Source organism: Mobula hypostoma, chromosome 14 (genome assembly GCF_963921235.1).
Source record: "Mobula hypostoma chromosome 14, sMobHyp1.1, whole genome shotgun sequence".
NCBI lineage: Eukaryota > Metazoa > Chordata > Chondrichthyes > Myliobatiformes > Myliobatidae > Mobula > Mobula hypostoma.
The window spans coordinates 561744-584039 of NC_086110.1; the positions used below are offsets into that span (position 1 = coordinate 561744).

A 22296-nucleotide genomic window follows, 5' to 3' on the forward strand; every position below is an offset into this window, starting at 1 on the left:
GGATGTTCATGCCATCAGGTTGGAGGCTAGTCAAACAGATTATAAGGTTGTTCCTTCAACCTGAGTGCAGCCTCATCATGACAGTGGAGGAGGCATTAGAGAGATATGTCGGATTGGAAGTAAAGTGGGTGGCCACCGGGTGAACCGGGTTTTCAGACGGACGGAGAATAGGAACTTGGCGAAGCGGTCTCTGAATCTACGTTGAGTCTTGCTGATATACAGGAGGCGACACGGGCAACACCGGACACCATGAACCCAGTAGACTCACAGGTCCACTGTGAAGTGTTGCATCACCTGGAAGGACTGTTTAGCGACTTGAATGATCGTGAGGGAGGAGGTGTAGGGGCAGGTGTAGCACTTGTTCCGCTTGCAAGGATGTCCAGGGAGGGAGATAAGTGGGGAAGGACGATTGGACAAGGGAGTCGCGTAGGGAACAATCCCTGTGGAATGCTGAAAGTGGGAGATAGCGAAAGATGTGATTGATGGTGGGATTTCATTGGAGATGGTGGAAGCTCCGGATAATGTATGTGCTTGGCACGGAGGCTGGAGGTGTGATAGGTGAGGACAAGAGAAACCCTATCCTTGATAGAGAAGGGGAGGCTGGGGAAAGTGCAGACGGTCGTGAATGGGAAGAGATGCGGTGAGGGCAGAGTTGATGGTGGAGGAACGGAAGCCCCGTTCTTTGAAAAAGACAGACATCTCCTTCTTTCTCGGCTGAAAATCCTCCGCCTGATAGCAGAAGAGGTGGAGGCCTGGGAATTCAGAGAAGTGGTTAGCGTTTTTCACGAGTACCAGGGTGGAAAGAAATATAGACCAGACAGCTGTGAGAGTCTGTGAGTATATGATAGACATGAGTAGATAACCTGTCTCCAGCGATACAGACTGTGAGATCGAGAAACGGGAGTGAGGTGTCAGAACTGGACGAGGTAAATTTGATTGCAGAGTGGATTAATTCGATGAATTCAATGATATAGCGTAGGAAAATTGCGGGATGATCACCAGTGTAGGCGTGGAACATAGACTTGTAGACGCAGCCGACATTCAAGCAGGCATAGCTGGGACCCAACTTTGCCTCCAACTTCCATGCTCTCCTTAAATTTACTCAGGATAGGGTTCCTATTGCATTCGTAACAGGTGCTACATTTACGCCTTCACCTCCTCCCTCACTACCATTCAGGGCACTAAACAGTCCTTCTAGGTGAGGCGACACTTCATGTGGGACTCTGTTGGGGTCATATACCGTGTCCGGTGCTGCCCGCGTGGCCTCCTGTATATCAGCGATACCCGACGTAGACAAAGCGACCATTTCGCCGAGCTGTTACGCTCCGTCCGCCTGAAAAAGCGGGTTCTCCCGGTGGCCACTCATTTTAATTCCATTTCCCATTCCCGTTCCGATGTGTCTTTCCATGGTCACTTCCACTGTCGTGATGAGGCCACACTTAGGTTGAAGGAAGAACACCTTATATTCCGTTTGGGTAGCCTCCAACCTGATGGCAAGAGCATCGATGACTCAAACTAACGGTAATGCCCCCACCCTCCATCCCCATTTCCCATCCACTTTCCCTCTCTCACCTCATCTCCTTGCCCGCCCAGCGCCTCCTTCTAGTGCTGACCCGCTGTTCTTTATCCATGGCCTTCTGTCTCTGTGACCAATTTACATCTCCGCTCCTTACTTCATCCACTCCCCTTTCAGTATTTCTCCTATCACCTCTCCGCTCCACCGACTTTATAAACCTACTCCTCAGCTTTTACATATCTAGTCTTGCGGAAAGATTTCGGCCCGAAACGTCAGCTGTACTCTTTTTGTAGATGCAGACAGGCCTGCTGAGTTCCTCCGGCATTGTGCGTGTGTTGCTCAGATTTCCAGCAGTTGCAGCTGTGAGCATTTCGGAGAGCTGGGGTGTGGTGGTTTCACATGATTGGTTAAATGTCCTGGTACATATTGTATGATTCGTTAACTCTACTTCTTGTGGAAATATAATTCAGAAAATGGAAGTCGCCAAGAAGCTGAATTTGTATTATTTTTTTCTTCATGCAATTCTGAACCTGAAAAAAAGCTAGAAAATGAACGAGATGAAAGGTAATTAGTCAGCAGAAAAAATGTACGTAGTTGTCGGTTTGCAGGATGCAAACTGAACAATCTGTTGACAACAAACACGAGATAATATGCAAATGCTGGAAATCTAAAGCAACACACACAAAATGCTGGAGGAACTCTGCAAACCAAGTAGCATTTATAGCCAAGAGTAAACAGTCGAGGTTTTAGGCAAGATCCTCAATCAGGATTGGAAGTGAAGGGAAGAAGTCAGAGTAAGAAGGACAGAGGGACAGGTGAGGATGAAGTAAAAGCTGGCAGGTGATAGGTGAAACCGGGAAAGGAGGAAGGGCCTGACGTAAAGAACTGGGAAGTTGATTGGTGGAAGAAATAAAGGTCTGGAGGGGGAGTTTGATAGCAGAAGGCAGTAGATCATGATAGAAAAGGAATGCATGACAGAAGTGATGGGCAGGTAAGAAGAGAAGCTGTGAGAAAGAAACAAGAATGGGGAATAGTGAGGGAGAGGAGGGTGCCGGGGGGTGGGGGGGGAGCAGGCGGGCGGATGGGAAGCAATTGGCGGAGTTTCGAGAAATCAATGTTCATGCCATCAGGTTGGAGGCTACCCTGGCGGAATATGAGGCGTTGCTCCTCCAAATGGAGTGTAACCTCATTGTGGCAGTAGAGGTACTGTTTAAGTCAGTAGCGAAACACTGCAGTGAAATCAGTTGGAAAGTCATGAACATTAATTCGCTGACTTGTCCAAGTTTCGTGGACACATGGTCCACAGAAGATGTTTAACTGTTCCGGTGTTATGTTTTGATCCCGAAACTGCTATCAGTTGCTGAGATTTCATGGTATAGAACGCTGCTGGTAACCAAAAAATTCTCAGGGAAAATGGAGCAACGCAAAACACGCTGACTGATCTCGCCAGGTGAACAGACATTCTACTTTTTCGATCGAGACCTTTCTTCAGGCCGTAACGTCCCCTTTGAATGTTATTTTGATAGATATTTGCATATATTAAAGAGTTACAATTACAAATCTTCCATAAATAGTCATCCAATTTGTTACATCATTTTCCACTTTAATCATATGTGCTTATTTCATTATTAAATAAATAGTCTGAATCATGCCTAAAACGGATCTTCACGCAACATTATTACATAGAAACATAGAAACACAGAAAATAGGTGCAGGAGTAGGCCAGTCGGTCCTTCGATCCTGCACCGCCATTCAGTATGATCATGGCTGATCATCCAACTCAGAACCCTGTACCAGTCTTCCCTCCATACCCCCGATCCCTTTAGTCACCAGGGCCATATCTACCTCCCTCTTAAATATAGCCAATGAACTGGTCTCAACTGTTTCCTGTGGTAGAGAATTCCACAGATTCATCACTCTCTGTGTGAAGAATGTTTTCCTAATCTAGGTCCTAAAAGGCTTTCCCTTTATCCTCAAACTGTGACTATGAATTATTAGTGAAGTTGAACGTTTTGCAGTTGTGATGAACATTACCGACGCTGGGCAACACGCATTCAGTTAGGTTAACACCAGAAACTCTACAGGAGACATTGATGTAAAAACAGGTGTTTGAAGAACAGCAAATTTGAAATGTGATTTGCATCGTAACCAGCATTAAATCGCATTTTTGTTGAAAAAGAATTGCCGATTGGGATTAATTAAAAATATTTCAGTTGCGAAGAGTGACATATCAGTCAAGTGTCATCGTATTACCGTGTAAGTCTCCGAATTAATAGTGTATCAATAAAAGATGCGTTTTTGTGACGTAATTACAACAAATTAACACCTTAAGTTAAAGAAGAAATACACTTGATGATGATATTCTGAAACATTTCATTACAGACTATTCACGGATAGCATGAAAGTCAAACTGAAGAAATCAATGTCAACGCGGACTACTCCATCAAAACATAATCACCCATATACTGCAGCTATATATAATTATTTCAAGCTCCTCTAATTGCAGTTGTTGCTTTTTTAAACCAATAATGCCAAGGTTGGCCGCAGTCATTGAATTCGGTATCAGAATTCAGATTTCGAGGTCACATTCAACGATAGCAAGGATCAGCGTACAACTGAAGTGGGCATGCTCATTAAGTTCAGAGGTTGCATCATAACGAACTGCAATTGGATGTATATGGCTATTGAGGTACTATGCAGAAAACAGAGGAAGCGCCGTGAATAATTGATATTTTACGTTTATAATTTTAACACCCTAGCTAATTGGTATACTGCAGATACTGCAGATTGTGAATAAGATAAATTTATATTTTCATGACTGAGGTTATAAATGACTTCCCGGAATATTTATAATTGTTGTGGAATTCAGCCTGTAAAATATTAAAAATATCAAACATTAATGCTCAGTCAATAATATTTTGATCGAGGAGGTGATTATAGTGTAAAAATGCTGAATGATGAGCCAGCATTTTTAAAATTCTTCAAAACACCTTTGATGTATTTATCACACCTGTGAAAAACGCCATCAATGTGCTAAGGTAATTAAGAAAGAGTTTTTAAACATCCATTCAAAAGATGACATTTAATTTTTTTGCACAAAGGCTAAAAACCAGTTGATGCATTTCAATTCTTCAAGGAAGATCTTCCATGTTGGTCTTGGATTAATGATTTCAATAATCTTGGTAAACAAGGTACATTATACACATACATTACCTTTTATGGCTAAACTGAGACATGTAATGTTTCTCGACAAATAACCGAATCATAGCACGGGAATCACACGATTTGTTCCATTTTTGTTACGTGTGATCTTTTCCCCTCTTCATGTTGACACCTATGTCATGGGAGGACGGTTCTGAGCATCTATCCTCATCTGCAACTTTTCTGACATTATTTGCAGCCAGGAAAACAACCTCAGCCTGTCTCATATTTCCCATTAACTAAAATCCTCCCAATCTGCCAATATTCTGGTGAACTTCTTACGGAGCAACCACACCCATCGTGTCACTTGGCGACTTGACCGACACACAATATTTTAAATCTGCCCTTATTAGTATTGTGTGAATCTACCATGTAACGTTTCAGCACTTGTTTTGGGGTGCTACGGTAGGTTAACAGCTGGCGCGATTCTGTTACAGCTTGGGGAGATGGATTTCTATTCCAGCGCCATCTATAGGTAGTTGTCACGTGCTCTCCGTGAACCGCATGACGTTGGTCCAGATTCTTCTCACAGTCCAAAGACGTACCCTTGCTCCTGTTTCCGTTTCCAGCGATTTACCGGTTAATAGTTTAAATAGTCATTGCAAATTGCCATGTAAGTAGGTTTGTGTTAAAGAGATGTTTTGCTGGGCCATTGGGAAGTAACGGCCTGTTTTGAGCGGTATCTTCAAATAAATAAATAAACAAACAAACAAACAAACAAATAAATAAATGAATGAATGAATGAATGAATGAATGAATGAATGAATCAATCAATCAATCAATCAATCAATCAATCCGACTTCAGGAAGTAACAATTGAATGCGTTTTCTTCACAATCCTCTGTACACATGTTGCGTCTTTCAAGGACATATAGCCATGGAGCCCAATGTCTCTCTGTTGAGCCACTTTCCCCCAAATCCTGCCATTTAAGTTGAGAAACTGCAACGGTAAAAGAACCATTATGGGGATCGTATGTAGGCCTCCAAACAGTAGCCAATAGGCGAGGTTGAGATACAAAGGGAGCAGCAAAGGCCATGTAATAAGGGTAATGACACAATTGCAATAGGGGTCTTCACTATGAAAAGCATTTGGGAAAACAAGGTTGGTGTCAGATCACAAGAAAGCGAATTTGTGGAAAGCCTACGAGATGGCTTTTCAGAGACGCCTACCAGGGGAAAGGCTACCTTAGATTTGGTGCTGTTTAATAGCTCCGATGTTATTAGTCCGTATAACGTAAAGGATCCCTTAGGAGGCAGTCATCACAATATGATTGAATTCGTACTGCAGTTTGAGAGGTAGAAGCAAAAGTCAAGTGTATCAGTTTCCCTATGGAATAAAGGGAATTCCACAGGCATGAGAGAAGAGCTTTCTCATGTTGATTAGAGGGAGATACTGGCGGGGATGATGGTAGAACAGAGGTGGCTGAAGTTTCTGGGAATAGTTCACAGGACGTAAGATAGATATGCCGCACAGCAGAAGCTGTTCTCACGTGGAAGGGGTAGGCAACGGTGGTGGAAGAAGTACAGTCAACGTTTTAGGTCGAGACCCTTCGTCAGGACATGACTGACGGCACTACATCCTACAGATGCTGCCTGACCAGGTGCGTTCCACCAGCATTTTGTGGGAACTTAATAAGTAGCTTGCTTCGGTCTTCACTGTGGAAGACACTAGCTATGTGATAGAGACTCGTGGGTGTCAGAGGGCAGAAGTGAGTACCATTGCTATTACAAAGTAAAACGTGCTAGAGATATTGAAAAGGTCCTATGATCGGTAAGTTATCTGGACCAGATGGATAACAACCCAGAGTCGTAAGCTAAGGCCAGTGACCGCAGAATACAGATAGTAGAACACAAACAGTCTGTGGTCCATGTCTCTACCCTACAGACCATGATGCTTAGGCCAGAGACCGTTGACCTCAGACCATACAGCTTAGGGCAAGAGTCGTAAAAAAGGTTACTAAGGAGATAACAGATGCATTGATCATGATCCTTCAAGCATTGTGGCATGAAGCCGGATGATTGGAATACTCTAAGTGTCACGCCACTCTTTAGGAACAGAGGAAGACTAAAGAGAAGAAATTGTAGGTCAATTAGTCCTACCACGGTGATTGAGAAATTGCTGCATTCCATGATTAAAGACAACGTTTCGGGGTACTTGGAGACTAATGACAAAATAGGTAAAGTCAGCATTGTTTCTGTTAAGGGAAGTCCTGCCTAACAAATCTACTAGAAATCGTCGATGAAATAACAAGCAAGGTGAGCAAATGAGAGCCAGTGGATGTAGATTACTCAGATTTTTGGAAGGCGTTTAATAAGGTTTTAATATGATATGATATTGTATCTTCCTGCATCTAGCTTGTCCAATCCCTTTAGGATCTTATACGTTTCAATCAGATCCCCCCTCAATCTTCTAAATTCCAACGAGTACAAGCACAGTTCATCCAGTCTTTCTTCATATGAAAGTCCTGCCATCCCAGGAATCAATCTGGTGAACCTTCTTTGTACTCCCTCTATGGCAAGGATGTCTTTCCTCAGATTAGGGGACCAAAACGTCAGGAGTGTGGACGTGACGGATACGGATATCCTTTATTTCAGTACCTTTTATAAAAATACGCTGCACGAAATTCTTATAAATCCACATTTATGGTTATGAGAGTTTAGAGTTTCTAATTATCTAATTCTGTATAAGGTGGTGATTTGAATACATTTAACCGCCAATTAAACCTTTTTGAACTGAAGGTGCTTTGCAATAAAGGAAGTGAAGCAAACCGAGTGAACAGAAGTACCTCTACAAGAAAGAAAGAACAAGTAATTGGGGGAAAGTAGAACGAGATCTCCAGAAAGCAATAAGCGATAGATTTAATTCAAAATTATTAGTCAGCCATTTTGTATATCCTCTGAGATACGGTTCTTAAAGCTGAAAATGTGATGAAATCTTTGTAATGCAATTTGAAACCTAATGATGAGGGGTAATCAAAAAGGAGTATACATGACACCTTAGAACCTCGACTTTCCAAAACGCTATTCGTCGCACCAGTAATCACTTATGACGTGTTATGTAAAAATGAAACTTAAAGAACTGAACATGTCAATATAAACATGTGTTTTTCAATCACAGTTGTTTAGTGCTGGATTTCGAAAAAGAGTACATTCTTGTGGGTTGACATACAATGATGGACTAATTTCTCTTCCTGGACATAAACTATAACTTAAATATGTTTCTATTATCCATACATAAACGAGTGTGCCAATGCCACTACAATCACGCTGTAATGGAAATATCGTTTCTATTACAGCGCCTCTGAAGCTTGAGAGAATTCCAGGCATCAAAGTATAAGATGTGTTTGAGATTGCTTTCAAGATGAATCTGGTTACCTTTAAGCAGCAAGTTGAAAATAAGGAACTACGGTGACTTCTAATGAAACAAAGGTCAAGGACGTGCTTCCTGAAACAGACAACCTTCTGGACTTGGCTATCTCTCAAGTTTGGGTAATACTCAGAATTAAAAAAAATAACTCAGGGTTTCAAAGGTTTAAAGGTCTAATGTAATATCAAAGAAATGTATAAATATACATTCTGAAATGTTTTTTTTTCTTCTCAAACATCCACAAAAGCAGAGAAATGCCCCGAAGAATTAACGACAGATAAACCTAAGAACCTCAAAGTCCCCACAGCTCCCCTCCTTCCGGCGCGTAAGCGACAGCGTGCAACAATCCCCCCTCCCTACACCGGTACAAAAACAGGAGCATTGATACCTCCACCGAGCAGTCAAGCGTAAACAAAGCAATAGCAAAGACACAAACGTGCAGTTACCGCAAAGACGTCGCGTTTTAGCCGGTATACGACATATGACGGGTTCTCTCTCTCCCTAATAAGTTAGGTAGCTTTTTTTTTCGAGCTCTGTGCCTGAAGATCGCAAAGACCTCGGGTCTTCGGGCACACAGCTGTAGATTTTCCGACTCCCCCGACGACACACAGGTCTCCTGCAGTGACACCGACCCTCGTTCGGCCCGTTTCCACAGCCCCCAGATCCTAGGCTTTCGAATCCGAGCCGGACTCATACGCCGAACCCTTGGTGTGCCGAACAACGGCCAATCCTGAAACCCCGAGAACGGGTCCCGGGACCCGACATCTGCGTGTAACTCCAGATCAGGGTCTTCAACAGAACCTTGAAAGGGCAAAATAAAGATATTACTTCTCAGATACTGTTCGGGTCAAATTTGACTCGTTTTGACATTTGACAGCAGTAAAAACACCTTAAATGTCTTTTTCTGTAGCCGAAATTTGATGAGTTTTCCTAAAGTGACTTAAAATGCGCAAACATGAAAATACTTAAACATTTTATACTTTTGAACAGGTGCTAGAATTTGTTGTACATAGAGGATATTCCAGATCAAATTTGACACGTATCTACTGAATTTAAAACCTAACGAAGGGTCTCGGCCCGAAACATCGACTGTACCTCTTCCTGTAGATGCTGCTTGACCTGCTGTGTTCATCAGCATTTTTAGTGTGGGTTGCTGTATATTGAAAGGATTTTAGATCTCTAAAACATTCATTAAGAATTAATGCACATTGAGGCTGTCCCGGTCAAATTTGACCAGTATCTATTGAAATGGAATGTAGATCTCTGAAACATTAATCATCTCTTTATTAATGTCAGATACGCTATTTATATATTGTAAATAGATCTGTAGTTCAAAATTTGGTATAGACACTTGCTAGAAGGGGATTCTTGGGCCGAGTCAAAATCGAAGGTACAGAATATGAACACGTTGCCTGGGTTAAAAATGGAAATAGAGCTGTTTCCGAAGATGTAAGCAAAGTAGTCGCCGTTTAGCTGCGATTTAACTTCGCTCAGCCTCCCAGATTTAATGTACAAAAATAGCTGTACACATAAAATATTTCGGAACTTCTTTTATTACAGCGATAACTGTATTGATACAGGAGAGATAAAATTATTGATGGTATGAGCAGTCAACCCACTACAGGAGTGAAAAAAAAACTCTACAATATTACACGCAGTTTATTGTAGAGCTGCTGGACTCGTCGTGCAGTAGAAGGTGCTATAGGGAAAACTGTTCCTGAGAGACTTATATTTAGTACATCTGAGTCGGTGTGTGTTATTTCAGAAAATAATATAGAATGACAGCCTACAAAATCATTAAAGACTACTTCAGATCTTTAGCATGCTTTAATTATCTTTTCAAGAATACCCAGATGGATCTGAAATGGCAACTAATGAAGACAATTTGTTATCTTGGAGAGAGAAAAAAACATTAAAATAATTAACGTCACAAATAACTAACACCAATAGTTAATTCATGGCTTATTACTTCTAGTTATTATTGTGAAATGTTTACCTTTTGAATTAGAATGATTGCAAATAATTGACGATGAGCGCGATGCCCACTGTTATTACCAACAGACCCAGCAGAATTCGACACAGATTAATGCCTTGAGCCCACCGGGCTGCTAGGAAACATATAAGTTGATAATTATTTTTTAGCAACAGGAAAATTAGGGGAAAAAACACAAAGACAAGACAAGAATAGTGTTGTGGATAGAGGAGAAAGACGCATTTCTTTGTGGAGGGGGTAATGATAGTTCAGAAATCGGTAAAAACATAGAGAAGGCATCCAGAGGAGTCTGGAAGACAGAAAAAAAGCGAGGGGGTGAAAGGACGGTGGGGGGCGGCGGGGAGAGAGCAAGAGAGAGAGAGGGTGGAGATGCGATAACTTTTCACAGCCGACAAGTCGAATGAATTCAATTATTGTTTTAATGAATGTTATTTCACATATCTTATTATTGGTTTAACGCTATGTAAATATAATATACAATATTGACCAGAAAGTACTGAAATCTACAAATCAACGAACATTAATGAGGAAAGGGCTCTGGAAAGATCCAAATCATAAGTTTGTGTTCTGGTCATGTGCTCGCGGGGATGGAAACTGCTATTAGAGACGTAGAACATAGAATACCTGAAGCACAATACAGACCTTTCGGCCCACAATGCTGTTCCGAACATGTACGTACTTTAGAAATTACCTAGGGTTACCCATAGGCCTCTATTTTTCTAAACTCCATGTACCTGTCCAGGGGTCTCTTAAAAGACCCTATCTTTATTTTTTTTTTCCTTGCAATGTCATTTGCTGAAATGTTCAGTGAACAGTTTTTTCCCCAAAGCAAAGTCGGAGGACTGAATATGGACAGAATGGTTTTTCTGTTGATGACCTGCTAAACCTGAGACGACTTCCAGAGAAAATGTTCTTAATCATGTAAAAATGCAGCCTTGTTGAAGGAATAGCCTGTGATATGGTCGGCTGGGCCTTGTGTAGCCTGACCTGGCTGGCCAGGTCTTTGAACGTAGAAATTATTTCGGAAGCAAGTCTGTGGGAAAGAGCCTTAAAGTAACACAGTTTGTAGCCTTGGGCCAACATCCAATGAGAAGTCAGAACCAATCAGTAAGATGAACATTAGCTACTTGGCACTGCTAAAGGACAGTCCCAGGTTAGAAAAAGAAACCAAAAAAATTACACGAGGAGTTAGTAGATCTTCAATGTAATCTTATTAGATTGCAGGGCAGAAGATTGTTGACGATGCGTATGTAGAAGTTTCAGCTGCTGTGTGAAAACGGGTTAAAGAAAAGAGTAAAGAATGAGAAGAAGCCCATGCAGCTTCTTCAAGAGTAAAGTGGAGTGATTGGGCGAACAGTGTAATGATTGAAGGGCCTCGATGAATGTCATTCAGAACTCAGCAGGAGAGAAAAAATAAACAACGCACATAACAGAAAGAGTCTACAGTAGACAGAGGAGCGACGGTGGCAACTTGCTGCTCTGAGAGGAATAACGTGCTGTCAGATCTGGAACAGGAGTAATGTAGGTCGTTATGCTGGGAACTGAACAGCATATAGTTCAGAAAATATAATCTGAGTCCGGTCTTGGATCAAAGTTCGGAGTTACAGAAAGATCAGAAGCTGTTGGAATTTCGGTTGATGAGAGGATGTCATCTTTTAAACTTTTTGAATGTTTATTTGTGCATGCTGAATAAATTCCTACATTACTTTGTTTAAAAGTACTAATATAACATGTTTCCTCAATTTTGCCTGATTGTAACATAATATTTTTGTAATCTTTAAAAATGAAAGCAGGTCATATTTTAAGATGATTTAAAGTGTGAATGATTTACACTATATGTTTCAAATGCTGCGTGAGTTCTTACTACATGTGAGTTGACTTGAGTGAAGGAGAGAAAATGCAGGAATGAGCGAGTACAAAGGCTATAATGCAACTGGTTAGTCGAAATATAAAAATTGTAGCATTATTTAAGCCCAGTTCAAATCTCAGTTGATTCCTTCATTATTAAGGCAGACATAACATGCAGAAACAAGAGAGCTGCGTCAAACTGTTGTGAGGTGTTCCTTTGCAAGCAGAAAACAGCACAAATCTAGTAGACTATAACATTAGTACTTTCAAATAGCCTCTGCCTTATTGTTCCCGGTCCAATCTACTCCGTTTGTGAGGAATTCGTAAGCATGAAACATAAATCTATGATGAGCACAGTCTGAACATAGAGAGACACCCACCACAGCAACCACATTTAGAAGAAGTATGAATTTCTTTAGACAGTGTTTAATGAATCTGTGGAATTGATTGGAACCCAAGTCATTTGTATAGTTAAAGCGGATATTGGTAGGTTCTTGGTTAGTCAAGATGTCCAACGTTACGGGGAGAATGGGATTGAGAAGGATAGTAAATCGGACTTGAAGGAATGACGCAGTAAATTCGCTGGGATGAATGGCCTAATTTGATCCTTTGTCGAAAGGTGTTACGGTCGAATAAAATATAAATACATCTCAGGATGCCGTTCAGACTCTAAAAACCACCAAAATCATGACTTCTATATGTTTCAATGGATGGCGTCTTCATGGATTCATGAAACAACTGGCAAATATAAGTGGGTCTGCTGACTATTGCATTGACGGAGAACGCAGCTGCAATGTAATATGATATCCCACTATTCTTCTGTGTAGCCAGTAACTTACATTTCACTTTACCCTTGAATATGGTACCTTCCCCTCTGGATATGAGAAATTTATAAACACCAGACATAGTACATAGACGCATCTCAAGATGCGGTTGAGAATATAAGCCTCTTACCTAATCGGAATCTATATGATTCGGATGCTGGCGCCTTGATAGACTCATGAAACACCTGACAAGTATAAACAGACCAGGTTTCTATTACATTGAGGGAGCTTGAAACAAGATATAATCCCTCCTTGTTCTGCATTTGTGTGGTATGTATTCCAGAAGTGATTTCGATTTCATTTTTATACCATATGAGCTCATAGTCCTTCGGGAAAAAAGCGGCAGTTGTGCACGTCAGCGCCACGGAAGGAGCGTTCACTTCGGTGATTTTCAACGGCGCCGGCGGAACTGCAAGTGGTTAAAAAAAGAGAGATAAAATCTCTAAACGCGCATTTATCAGAGAAAATCCCAACTCAAGCAGGTTAAATCTTTTTGCATGACGTTTCATGTGGCGATATGCATTTCCAGTAGTTTTTTTTTCATTGAATAGAACACTGACATTTCAGGTGAAGTTATCACGCAGAAATTACATGAAATCTTTTAGCGTTACTCCATGATTCCGTGACCACTATTTATTTCTCTTTATCCACGTGCAAAAAGCTACAATAAGATTAGTTTGTTTTTGTTAGTTCTTCTAATCTTAAATTCACTTTTTTATAAATTTTTGAACGTTCTGCACGTTCTTTAATGTGTAGTGGTGTAAACCATTTCGGCTTCGGTCTTCGTAATTCTTCTTACATTCTATATGTCGTAAATTGTTATACGCCAAAACAACAGAACCCCACTACCCATTGCACAAACAAATGAATTATTTCTGCAAATACTGAAGTCAGTTTGAATCCCACTATATCTTTCATCGACTCTTCATACCGATTGAAAATATATACACGTTTAGTCAGGTCAATTACCTTACAGCGTATTGCATTAAAATAATTTGATGGTATGGTCAACATATCTTAGCTAACGTATGGAATTAAATTTACCGTGTATTTTATTGTAATTGAGTTGTTATCAAGTGTTTTTTGTTGTATTGTATCGGATCCTGCGTAATAATTATTTCATTCTCCTTTATACTTGTGTACAGGAAATTACATGAAGCAATCTTGAACCTTGAATTTGGGACCTTCACTGCAGATACCAGTTCCAAAATTCGCATTGGTATTGGTTCCACAGAACCGATCAGGTGGACGAGATTGAGTCAAAACAAAGCGGAAAGAGTTTAAAACAAAACGCAAGTTAACTATTTTCGGAGAAATTTAATGGAAGGAGATTTTACACGCAAGATGGTCTACACTATCTAGTATGAATACCGGCCAAAATCTTACAATGCAGAAGGACACCCGAGATTTTGATTACTGACACAGTGATGCAAAATGATGCAGTGAGTAATTCATAATACAATAGATTGTGTTACTATCAACAACAATTTAAGGAAAAAACGTTTAATTCAGAACATAATTCAGAAGCAACAGCAAAATCCAAGAAGTTGCGAGAACAAATCTCCTACTTGTACAGATTGCAAATCCTACACTAGGTTTTGTGAGAAAAACAGATCAATCTGTAAGAAGAAATAAAAATGCCACTTTTAAATCAGGAAAAAAACGTTGTGTGAACTGTTCTGTAACTCGCTTAACATTATGTTAGTATTTAGAGAGAATGGAATAGAGATACCTGTTTGAATGTAATGGGGGTGAAAATCAGTATATATGGAGAGGATATGGAACTTGTGCGTGTTGCAATGATTAGGTGAAGTTCTGTATAATCGACAGACGTTGAAATGCCAACTAATCAAATTCCTTTAAGGACAAAAATTAAATCTCTCAGTATTCATCACGCATACAATTGGTTATCCAACAATGCTCTAATCTGTGTCGCATTAAGACTCCTTATTCCAACATTTTTTACCCGGAATAAACCTGTTTACAATACGAAAAACATTGGACATATTTAACAGTGCGATGAGCTCTATTTTCTACATTAAACTAGACCAAGACTTTAATAGGAATTGGGAGTTCCATAGGGAGGGTTGACATAAACAGAACCCTGGTACCGTACGTGCCTAATCCCTTAAAGTCATGACACAGATGGGCAATCACAGAAGATGATTGGCGAAGAAGGCGATTTGGCATTCCTGCCTGTGCTGGTAAGTAATTGGGACGTCAGGCTGAAATTGCACAAGTTGTTGGCGAGAACATACTTGAGGTAGTGTCCGTGGTTCTCTTGGCCTAGCCACAGCATAAATGTGATTAATCTGGTATGAATGCGTGCAGCACTGGGTCTGGAGGGTTTCATTTACATGGAGAATCTGCGACTCTTTGTCTGTAGAGAAGGAGGTCGAAGCGTGATCTGATAGATGCTTATAAAGTTATAAGGACCAATATAACGTGGATAGTCAGAGTCTTCTTCCCAGATTCTCGGTGTCTCCAATTGGAGGGATGGGTTTAAAATTAATGGGCGTAGGTTTAAATTGAACCTAAAAGGTACATTTTTCAACACACTTGGCAGTAGGTAAATGTAAAGACACGCACAAGAAGCTAAGGATGCGGGATAAAACGAAAATGCAAAAAAAAACACAATCATTCAGACATGCACATGATTTGAAAGCAATGTGTTCAGAGATATCGGGGTTTGTTCGGCATGTCAGATTTGGGTTGAGAAATGTCCGTCTCGGTTATATAAATCTATGACTCGTTTGAAAAAATTCAAACTACCTTCGTGCATTTTAATAACCCTACAGTTGCAGCGGTTAAAATGTTTCCTGAAGTTTTTCCTCTCTGTCAACATGCAAGATTTTCCTTTTCTTTTTCAGATTGCTTATGTCCGCTGTCTTGGGGCAGTCCTTCAAGTGTCACAGGTGTATCCCATCATATATCTTCTTAGTGAAGATCTCTCCGATTCAAGGGATTTATATTTTAGCGACACGGCGCGAAGTATATCATTCCGACCCTTCGAACCACCCTCAGTAGCCCCCGTCAAATCCGATTTACCCTAAACTAATCAAGGACCATTTCCAATGACCAATTAACGTACCCGTAATATCGGTGGACTGTGGGAAGAAAGCGAAGAACTTGGGGAAAACATACGTTTTACATGCGGAGAACATAGAAAACTCTTACAGACGGCACTGGAACTTAACTCCGAGCTCTTGCTCGCCCCAAGCTAAATCGCAGCACGCTGAAGCTGCGCGATCGCGGAACCCAGCCTGCTCTCTGGGGCCTCTGGTGATATTTCTAGAACTCTGCAGTTGTACGGGTGGATCTGATAGCACTATGCCCAACCCTCCTTTTTTCGCCGGCATTCTAGAGACCGTCCATGGCAGAGTTTCTCTAGATCTAGTTCTGAAGAATAAAAATATCTGATCTAAGAAGAAGTACGGTCGTTCGTATAGCAAGGTCAGATTCAGCAACAACAAGAAAGAGTGATTGTAATTGGCCATTGTCCTAACTTCGTTAAGACGGGAATCATTTCAAGGTAAACTTCCAGTTGTCAGTTGCCTATAACAAGAATAAATTACTACATCAATAAAATGAATGATCCAAACACAGCGTAGCGATTTGTTACGGGGTAAGTTATTTATCGACATTTAATGTCATTCCTTCAATAATGCCTTGGAATATCCTGTAATTTATAATGTTTGGATTTCCATTATTTCCTTAATAAACTGCTTCTTCCGTTATTCATTTTGATGCTCTCTGACATTATGCGATTTTCCTCACCGGATGGGGTTCAGATGTAACATTCACATGCAAGAACAGAACTCAGTGACTACCAAAACCTTGCAACCCCTCACCAGTGACAAAATACTCGACCCCTCTATTTGGATCTATCAGAGTAAATTTCTTCTTATTTAACACATTATGTTCTACCCCTATGTTCTAATTATCTGAACCCGCTGAAAGTTTTGTGTTGCCTATGCATAACACACCGTCACCCAAGTGCTTGCTTTGTTTGAAACAAAAGGTTGCGGGAAATTTTGATAAAGGTCTGAAAAATTGTGTTTTGACGAGATCTCAAAATATTCCGTGATATTTCGTCATAACTACAACCCAAACCTATGTAAAGCAAAGGCTTCCAATTCAAGAAAAAATACCGGTATCTACCCACTGCAAGTCGCAACTCCACCCTTTCTGGGGAATAATTCACCGATCCTACCCGGCTCTCTGGTCTACATCCTGAATATGCATACCTAGATGTTCGGTGGAAGATATTCATCAGAGGCTCTGTATGGCTCCAGAATTTGCCGTAAAAGTATATTTCCGGAATAAATAGGATTAGAACAGGTAAAAGAATAAACAAAAAATGTTTGATGGACGCAGTGGATCCAGAGCGCATGATTGTGGAAGTCAGCATATTGGACCATGCTGGCATCAGGGGAAACCAGGGGAATGAAAAAGAATAAGTAACAGAAGGAAAATAATAGAAGGGGATTGCAGTAAGAGTGAAAGATAAAGCTAAAATCTTTGATTCTCTTGTGATCAGAGCAGAGTTTATAAAAGGAAATATGCCAAAGATATTATACCATTTTCCATTATTTCAAATGAATCTGGTGACATATTCGAGGAGCAGTGTCTCGGGAGGGTTGCGTCCATGATTAAGGACTTCCATTACCCAGGATCCGTCCTTTTCTCATTATTACCATGAAGAAAGAGGTATAGAAGCGTGAAGACACACACTCAGCGATTCAGAGAACTTTTTCTTCCTCTCTGCCATCCGATTCCTCATGGATAGATGAACCAATGAACATCACCTCAGTGCATCAGCACTGGACTTCAAGGCGGATGGAACTGAGGTCACACCCAGCTGGGTCCCAGCCTGGACAGCAGGATAGTCTGCGTGGAAGGAATGCCTGGCAATCTACTTCCGTATCTTGCCATGAAAAAGCTATGGACCCCCTGGTCCATGATGTCACGAAGAACCGGACTCGACTTAACGACAGAACAACACCTCACGTATATATGATTCACTGGTGATTTATTTTAAACGATTTAGTTATTTTCTCTTTTCCCTACATTATTATGTTCTATTGTGTTTAACATTGAACTGGTGCCGGTAAGTTAATACATTTCCCGACGTATGCCGGTGATATTAATCCTGATTCTGGTTCTGTTTAGCGGTTAATGCGTTCTGCATTCGCTAATTATTTAAATACACACAATAGTCATTTATTCATTTTTTTTTTTTTTCTATTTGCAAAGGGACAGACAGACTCGAGTTTCCAAATAAACTCTTCTCGGGTTTTTCTAAGAATGGCAGAGTATGACATCGAGATATCGGTTACAATTGATGTATGTACCCGGCTGGAAACCCGCGAAGAGTTTATTCGTCGTATAAGCAGGCAAAGCCCACGATCTTTTTCCGGAATCCATTTTAATGTTCTGCGGGTAATGTCTGAACTCGTAACTTACGAAGGGCAGGTCATCATCTGTAACTCACAGGTCTCGAATCTGATTGAATGATTTCAGTTAGCACATGTAACATTAATTCCATTAACTGCCCATCTACCGACATGAAGTCCTTCATCACATGCACATCACAGGAAATGTATCTTCAGATATAAAGGAACATTAAATTACATGAAATTAGAGAACAATGTTCTTTCCGAGATTTCACTGTTCCACCAAGAGTAAACAGTGGTTATTCAAACCCGAAATGAAGAATACTATTGTGGATGGAGAGGTGGTCTCCTATTGTACTTTATCAATATCTAACGCGATCCTTTTAATTTAGTAGTTGCATCTGTCTAAGACACGCCGAGTAGGATTTACCGTGTACAATAACGTTCGTGCCATTGCCTTTGGAAATCTTTCCTGTCCAGTCTCTCACACCGCAATAAAATATTCCAGAGCCCCAGAATCTCACGTCGAAGATATGGAATTCGGCAGAACCTTGCTCTGTAGTTATAATACTTATCCTTCTGTCTGCAGTAGGATCTATATATCCTTCTTGTCCCCCTTTCCACCAATAAACAGCCACCGCTGCGTTCTGAGCGAAGATTAGGTAGGTGCAGTAAATTGACACATTTGCACCCTCTGCCTTAGTCTCTTTCACAGGAATCTGGCGCACTGTGATCGAGGCCCTGTCAGCAACTGTCAGAATGAAAAACAATCATTATCAGAGTATAATGGTTGGCTTTATTGACAAAAATATTAAAATAATATATGCATATGCAATATCACTCTGAAAGAAATAGTTCGATTCGACTGTGAGTAAAGTAAATCAATTTAAAATAACAAAACTGCTGTTTACTTCTTGGGCAGCTGCTCGTCGCAAACTGTTTCTGAATATCTCACAACTCGTTATTCCAGATCAAAAACGGAATTGTATACATACCTGTGTACACAATCTGCAGGACGAAGAGATTAAGGAGCTTATGAAATATATGCATTCTGAATAAAAGTGATGAAATCAGACAGTGTTAACTGTATTTCAAAAGTTCAATCACATAGCACAGTGATGAGAAGCTGTTCGAGGGTCGTGTGGAAATGGATTTGCAAATAGACTGCACAACCCTTACATCTTGGTTTCACTTTGACGTCATTGCGGCAATGTGCAGAAATTTAAAATAACAGACGACCTAATGGTACAGATGTTATCAGGAGGGTATGAAATGAGTTAGGGCTGGTAACAGTAAATGTGTTTGGGGGGAATAAAATGTATCTGACGATAATTCCATTAATTTGATTATAATTAGGCGGAGAGAGAGGTTTTTGTTCCTTGGGATGCATATTTAAATTAGATGTAACCTCCAGGCTCAATGGGCTGCGTTAGTTCAGGAGAAGACAGTCGTCGCCCCCGCCAGTTGGTGAAATCTCCTTTGTGTGGATGCTGCCTGATGTTTTCACCTGTTACAAATCAGTACCACGAAATAACGAACAGTTCACCATATACAATTAAATAATTGAGCTTTATGATCCTTATCTTAACGATAGGGTTATTTTAAGAAAACAAAAAGATAAAGGGCACATTTTAAGGAAACATTCTAATGCACTCGTTGGACCTCACGATTTTCCCGTCCGTTCGTTCTCCATTGTCGTCGACTCCCGATCCCATTCCAAGTCCACGCCATCCTGTAGTCTATGACCTCTCCCTTCTCTCTTCTCTCGACACCCTCCGCCGAACAAAAGCCGAGCCTCCTTATTTCTCAGGAACACAAGAAAAAAAAAACTCCCCTCATTGGACGCCGCACATTCCAAAGCTCTCGCTAGTCATAACGCAAACACTGTTGCTACAGAGATACCATTAGATTATCAGTGAAACCTTTCCCAGGGCGTTAGACGCGAACCCCATTAAATTTAGTCAAATTTGCCATCTCTTCCGTCGGAACAGAAAGTCGACCCAGGTGTAAAAGGCAGTGACATAGCTTCCCAAAACAATTTGGGCCACACTCCGTTTCCCCAGTGCTATATAGGCCAGCTTATCCCGTAGCCTTCTGGTGTTTGAGACCTCCATATTCCCTCATCTACCTCTTCATGTTTCGACACTACTGGGAGTACTTCTGGTCTATCTGTAAGGCCTCCCCTGGCCTATCACTCGTCCCTACCTACAACTCAGACTGCACTGTACCTTGTCTGAGCTCCGCTTCATGTTTTTCCAAGGTGGACCTACACACTATGAAGTCATCCAGATACACCAATACTTCAAGAAAGCTCAAATGCCCCATGATCCGCTGGGAGGTTGCAGGGGGACACGATATGCCCTGGGCAGAGTTTCGAACTTGAAAGATCCCAGTGGACATATAAATGCCTACTTCCCTTTGTCAGTCTCACTCAATGGGATCAGGTAATATCCACTCCTCAGGTCCAGCACACTAAACCACTTCGCACTACCCGGACAGGCCAGCGCGTCATCGATCGTTGGGACCGTATATTGGTCGGAGACGATACGCCTGTTCAGAGTCCAATAGTCCACACATATCCGTACCTTCCCATTCCTTTCTGGCCACCACTATTCTGTGACGGATAGGGGCTTCTGGACTCGATGATGATCTCAGCTTCCTTCAACTTACAGAATGCAACCGAACATCTTCCACCTCTGCAGGAGCCAGTTGCTGTGACCTCTCTCTGAACGGGGTGTCCTTGGTCACCCGCATAGTGTGAAGAGAGTTCTTGGAACAGCCCCCATTAAACTAGTCAGTGGAAAAAAAAACATCTTCTCTATTAACTTGTTCTTCTCACCCGCAGGTACCTGGGAGTCCCCGAAGTTGAATGACTCAGCGGTCAACATTCCCCCCTTTGCAGATAGTTTCTACCCCGCTTGTCTCACAGGGACACTAGCACTATCGATTCCGGGAAAAGATGCCTCAGGGGCAGCCCCCGCTCGAATGTGACTTCTCTCTCAGTAGTTTTTCTGACAACCACTCCCATTTTGTTCGCCTGTACAACCGAGGACTTCTGCAGTTCGCGCCTCACTAGTACCACAGCAGATATTCCCGACTGCTCTTCGTGGTCTTCCGGAGCATCCACCAAGAAGGCCTCGCCCTCGGGCATTCCGGGAAATTTGGGGTTTCACATTTCTCTCGCTGGGTCCCCGGGCCGTAACATGATTGGCTTGGACTGGGGAACCACACAGGTCCTCGTCTACATTCCTTATCCGGCCCAATGCAGTCACGCACTTCCCCAAAAGCAGCTCGAAACACCGAGTGAAAGGACAACGTTCTCAGGAAGCTTTCTTCAGCTTTCTCGTTACAGGCTCCCATGAGCCTCATCGCAATAGGAGTGTAGGTCTCCACAAGAATTGAATCACCGCCCTTCCCAACGGCGTCCGGGCAGCATAGCTGTAATGTATCAAGCCCCTCAGCGACTCCCACGTCGGCCTCCGAAAGCTGTAGTTTTACTGACAAGTAAACATCATACGGATAAACAGCCACACTAAGCCCCCAGATACCCAGTGCACTGAATGGCGCAAATGGCTGTAAAATGAACGGTAGAACAGAGTGACTTGCGACTCTGTGTCAAGTATGGTTCTGGTATAAATGCCTTATATCAGTAGCGATACGCTGGAGCTTGGCACCATTAAGCCTTAAGAAACAGGGTTCTTTGCTTTCGGGTGTTCCTTAATATATTGCTAGAAATATGCACCCGAACACCCCCCTCCCCCCCCCCCCCCGCCTTCGCTATCCCTCACTGGGCTTCTTTAAAGAATTCCTAACGACTCGCTCTGTTTAGGTACACGATGGCTCACTCTCCGCAGTGTTTCCTGTTGTGCAAACCCCCACCTGAGCTGTCCCTCTTCACCGCAGTTGTAATACGCAATACCGGCCGCTCCTTCAACTCAATCCTCAGAAACGATAGAACCCTGTCTTTGAAATCTCCGACCCTAGCTACAGGAAACTCGTCTTGTGATTTGGCCCGCTCCGCTGCCGTTACGTCAGAGCTGGTCTGCAAACGAGATCTGTGCCCGCCAGTTTGTCAAGCCTCCGCTCTGCAAAACTTTAACAGTACTTAATAGGTGAATTAACAGTTCATCCGGAGTACGAATATCTATCCCA

The 22296-nt window shown here is 41.7% G+C and overlaps 1 protein-coding gene across 2 annotated transcripts; it reads right to left on the minus strand.

Annotated features, from left to right (window-relative positions):
* Positions 1-8686: 8686 nt before the first annotated feature.
* LOC134356409 (uncharacterized) lies at positions 8687-19277 on the minus strand. Of its 2 annotated transcripts, none has more exons than XM_063067344.1 (5): positions 19140-19277; positions 18575-18895; positions 12879-13157; positions 10080-10188; positions 8687-8884 (listed from the first exon to the last, which is right to left on the minus strand). In XM_063067344.1, exons 1-4 carry the CDS (start codon positions 19192-19194, stop codon positions 10088-10090), a joined length of 756 nt encoding a protein of 251 aa, XP_062923414.1. In that variant the 5' UTR covers positions 19195-19277; the 3' UTR covers positions 8687-8884; positions 10080-10087. The 2 variants fall into 2 exon arrangements, with proteins under 2 accessions (XP_062923414.1, XP_062923413.1); XM_063067343.1 differs by having other exon boundaries at positions 10080-10191.
* Positions 19278-22296: the final 3019 nt, after the last annotated feature.

What these genes read in the sequence shown, in the direction of transcription:
- LOC134356409 (XM_063067343.1), bottom strand. Translation starts at nt 19,194, where the DNA reads ATGCATATATTTCATAAGCTCCTTAATCTCTTCGTCCTGCAGATTGTG. An exon ending in CACGAACGTTATTGTACACG is followed by an intron (nt 13,158 to 18,574) that starts GTAAATCCTACT and finishes AACCACTTGCAG; the next exon opens with TTCCGCCGGCGCCGTTGAAA. An exon ending in ATCATATAGATTCCGATTAG is followed by an intron (nt 10,192 to 12,878) that starts GTAAGAGGCTTA and finishes TATGTTTCCTAG; the next exon opens with CAGCCCGGTGGGCTCAAGGC.